This window comes from Petromyzon marinus, unplaced genomic scaffold (assembly GCF_048934315.1).
Source record: "Petromyzon marinus isolate PM22_M1 ecotype Great Lakes invasive population unplaced genomic scaffold, UKy_Petmar_22M1.pri1.0 PM_Scaffold_119, whole genome shotgun sequence".
Lineage (NCBI taxonomy): Eukaryota > Metazoa > Chordata > Hyperoartia > Petromyzontiformes > Petromyzontidae > Petromyzon > Petromyzon marinus.
The window spans coordinates 126,520-129,019 of NW_027423079.1; the positions used below are offsets into that span (position 1 = coordinate 126,520).

Genomic DNA, 2,500 nt, shown 5'->3' on the forward strand with positions numbered 1-2,500 from the left:
GACACACACAGACACACACACACAGACACACACAGACACACACACAGACACACACAGACACATACAGACACATACACACACACACAGACACACACATACACACACACACAGACACATACAGACACATACACACACACACACAGACACACACAGACACACACACACAGACACAGACACACACAGACACACACACAGACACATACAGACACATACACACACACAGACACACACACACACACAGACACACACACACAGACACACACACACAGACACACACAGACACACACACACAGACACACAGACACACACAGACACATACAGACACACACACACACAGACACACACAGACACACACACACAGACACACACAGACACACACACAGACACACACAGACACATACAGACACATACACACACACACAGACACACACATACACAGACACACACACAGACACATACAGACACATACACACACACAGACACACACACACACACAGACACACACACACACAGACACACACACACACAGACACACACAGACACACACACACAGACAGACACACACAGAGGAGTGTTAGAGGAGTGTTAGAGGAGTGTTAGGAGTGTTAGGAGTGTTTTAGTCACGTTTAGAGCGAGTGTTAGGAGTGTTAGAGGAGTGTTAGAGGAGTGTTAGGAGTGTTAGAGGAGTGTTAGGAGTGTTAGAGGAGTGTTAGGAGTGTTAGAGGAGTGCTAGGAGTGTTAGAGGAGTGTTAGGAGTGTTAGGAGTGTTAGGAGTGTTAGAGGAGTGTTAGGAGTGTTAGAGGAGTGTTAGGAGTGTTAGAGGAGTGTTAGGAGTGTTAGAGGAGTGTTAGAGGAGTGTTAGAGGAGTGTTAGGAGTGTTAGAGGAGTGTTAGAGGAGTTTTAGGAGTGTTAGAGGAGTGTTAGGAGTGTTAGAGGAGTGTTAGGAGTGTTAGGAGTGTTAGAGGAGTGTTAGGAGTGTTAGGAGTGTTAGAGGAGTGTTAGGAGTGTTAGAGGAGTGTTAGGAGTGTTAGGAGTGTTAGAGGAGTGTTAGAGGAGTGTTAGAGGAGTGTTAGGAGTGTTAGAGGAGTGTTAGAGGAGTGTTAGGAGTGTTAGAGGAGTGTTAGGAGTGTTAGAGGAGTGTTAGGAGTGTTAGGAGTGTTAGAGGAATGTTAGGAGTGTTAGAGGAGTGTTAGGAGTGTTAGAGGAGTGTTAGAGGAGTGTTAGAGGAGTGTTAGGAGTGTTAAGAGTGTTAGAGGAGTGTTAGGAGTGTTAGAGGAGTGTTAGGAGTGTTAGGAGTGTTAGGAGTGTTTGAGGAGTGTTAGAGGAGTGTTAGAGGAGTGTTTTTAGTCACGTTTAGGGCGAGTGTCTTCATCGTTGGCTCGAGGTCACTGAAGAGGTCGGAGCCCTGGTGACAGAACGTTGACTGGGCGTGCATGTACGACAACACCTACACACAGTCACACACACAGTCACACACAGTCATACACACAGTCACACAGTCATACACAGTCACACAGTGTATACACCTACACACACAGACAGAACGTTGACTGGGCGTGCATGTACGACAACACCTACACACACACACAGTCATACACACAGTCATACACACACAGTCACACAGTCATACACAGTCACACAGTCATACACAGTCACACAGTCACACACAGTCACACAGTCACACACACAGTCACACACAGTGTATACACACACACAGACAGAACGTTGACTGGGCGTGCATGTACGACAACACCTACACACAGTCACACACACAGTCACACACAGTCATACAGTCACACAGTCACACACAGTCACACAGTCACACAGTCACACACACAGTCACACACAGTGTATACACATACACACACAGACAGAACGTTGACTGGGCGTGCATGTACGACAACACCTACACACACAGTCACACAGTCACACATACAGTCACACACAGTGTATACACACACACACAGACAGAACGTTGACTGGGCGTGCATGTACGACAACACCTACACACAGTCACACACACACAGTCATACATACACACATACACACAGTCACACAGTCATACATACACAGTCATACACACAGTCATACATACAGTCATACAGTCACATACACACACACACAGTCATACACACAGTCATACATACAGTCACACACACAGACAGAACGTTGACTGGGCGTGCATGTACGACAACACCTACACACTCACAGTCACACACACAGTCATACACACAGTCATACAGTCATACATACAGTCATACATACTGTCATACAGTCACACAGTCATACAGACATACATACAGTCACAGTCACAGTCATACACACAGTCATACACAGTCACACACACACAGTCATACACACACACACAGACAGAACGTTGACTGGGCGTGCATGTACGACAACACCTACACACTCACAGTCACACAGTCACACAGTCATACATACAGTCACACATACAGTCACACACACAGTCACACACACACAGACAGAACGTTGACTG

The 2,500-nt window shown here is 46.5% G+C and overlaps 1 protein-coding gene across 1 annotated transcript in view; it reads right to left on the bottom strand.

Moving 5' to 3' along the window:
- The window catches only part of LOC116938408 (arf-GAP with coiled-coil, ANK repeat and PH domain-containing protein 3-like), a 48,133-nt gene that overhangs the window by 29,119 nt on the left and 16,514 nt on the right, over positions 1-2,500 (bottom strand). Inside the window, exon 7 of the mRNA XM_076063433.1 lies at positions 1,352-1,447. Coding sequence (XP_075919548.1) covers positions 1,352-1,447 — 96 coding nt within the window. The remainder of the gene's footprint in view (positions 1-1,351; positions 1,448-2,500) is intronic.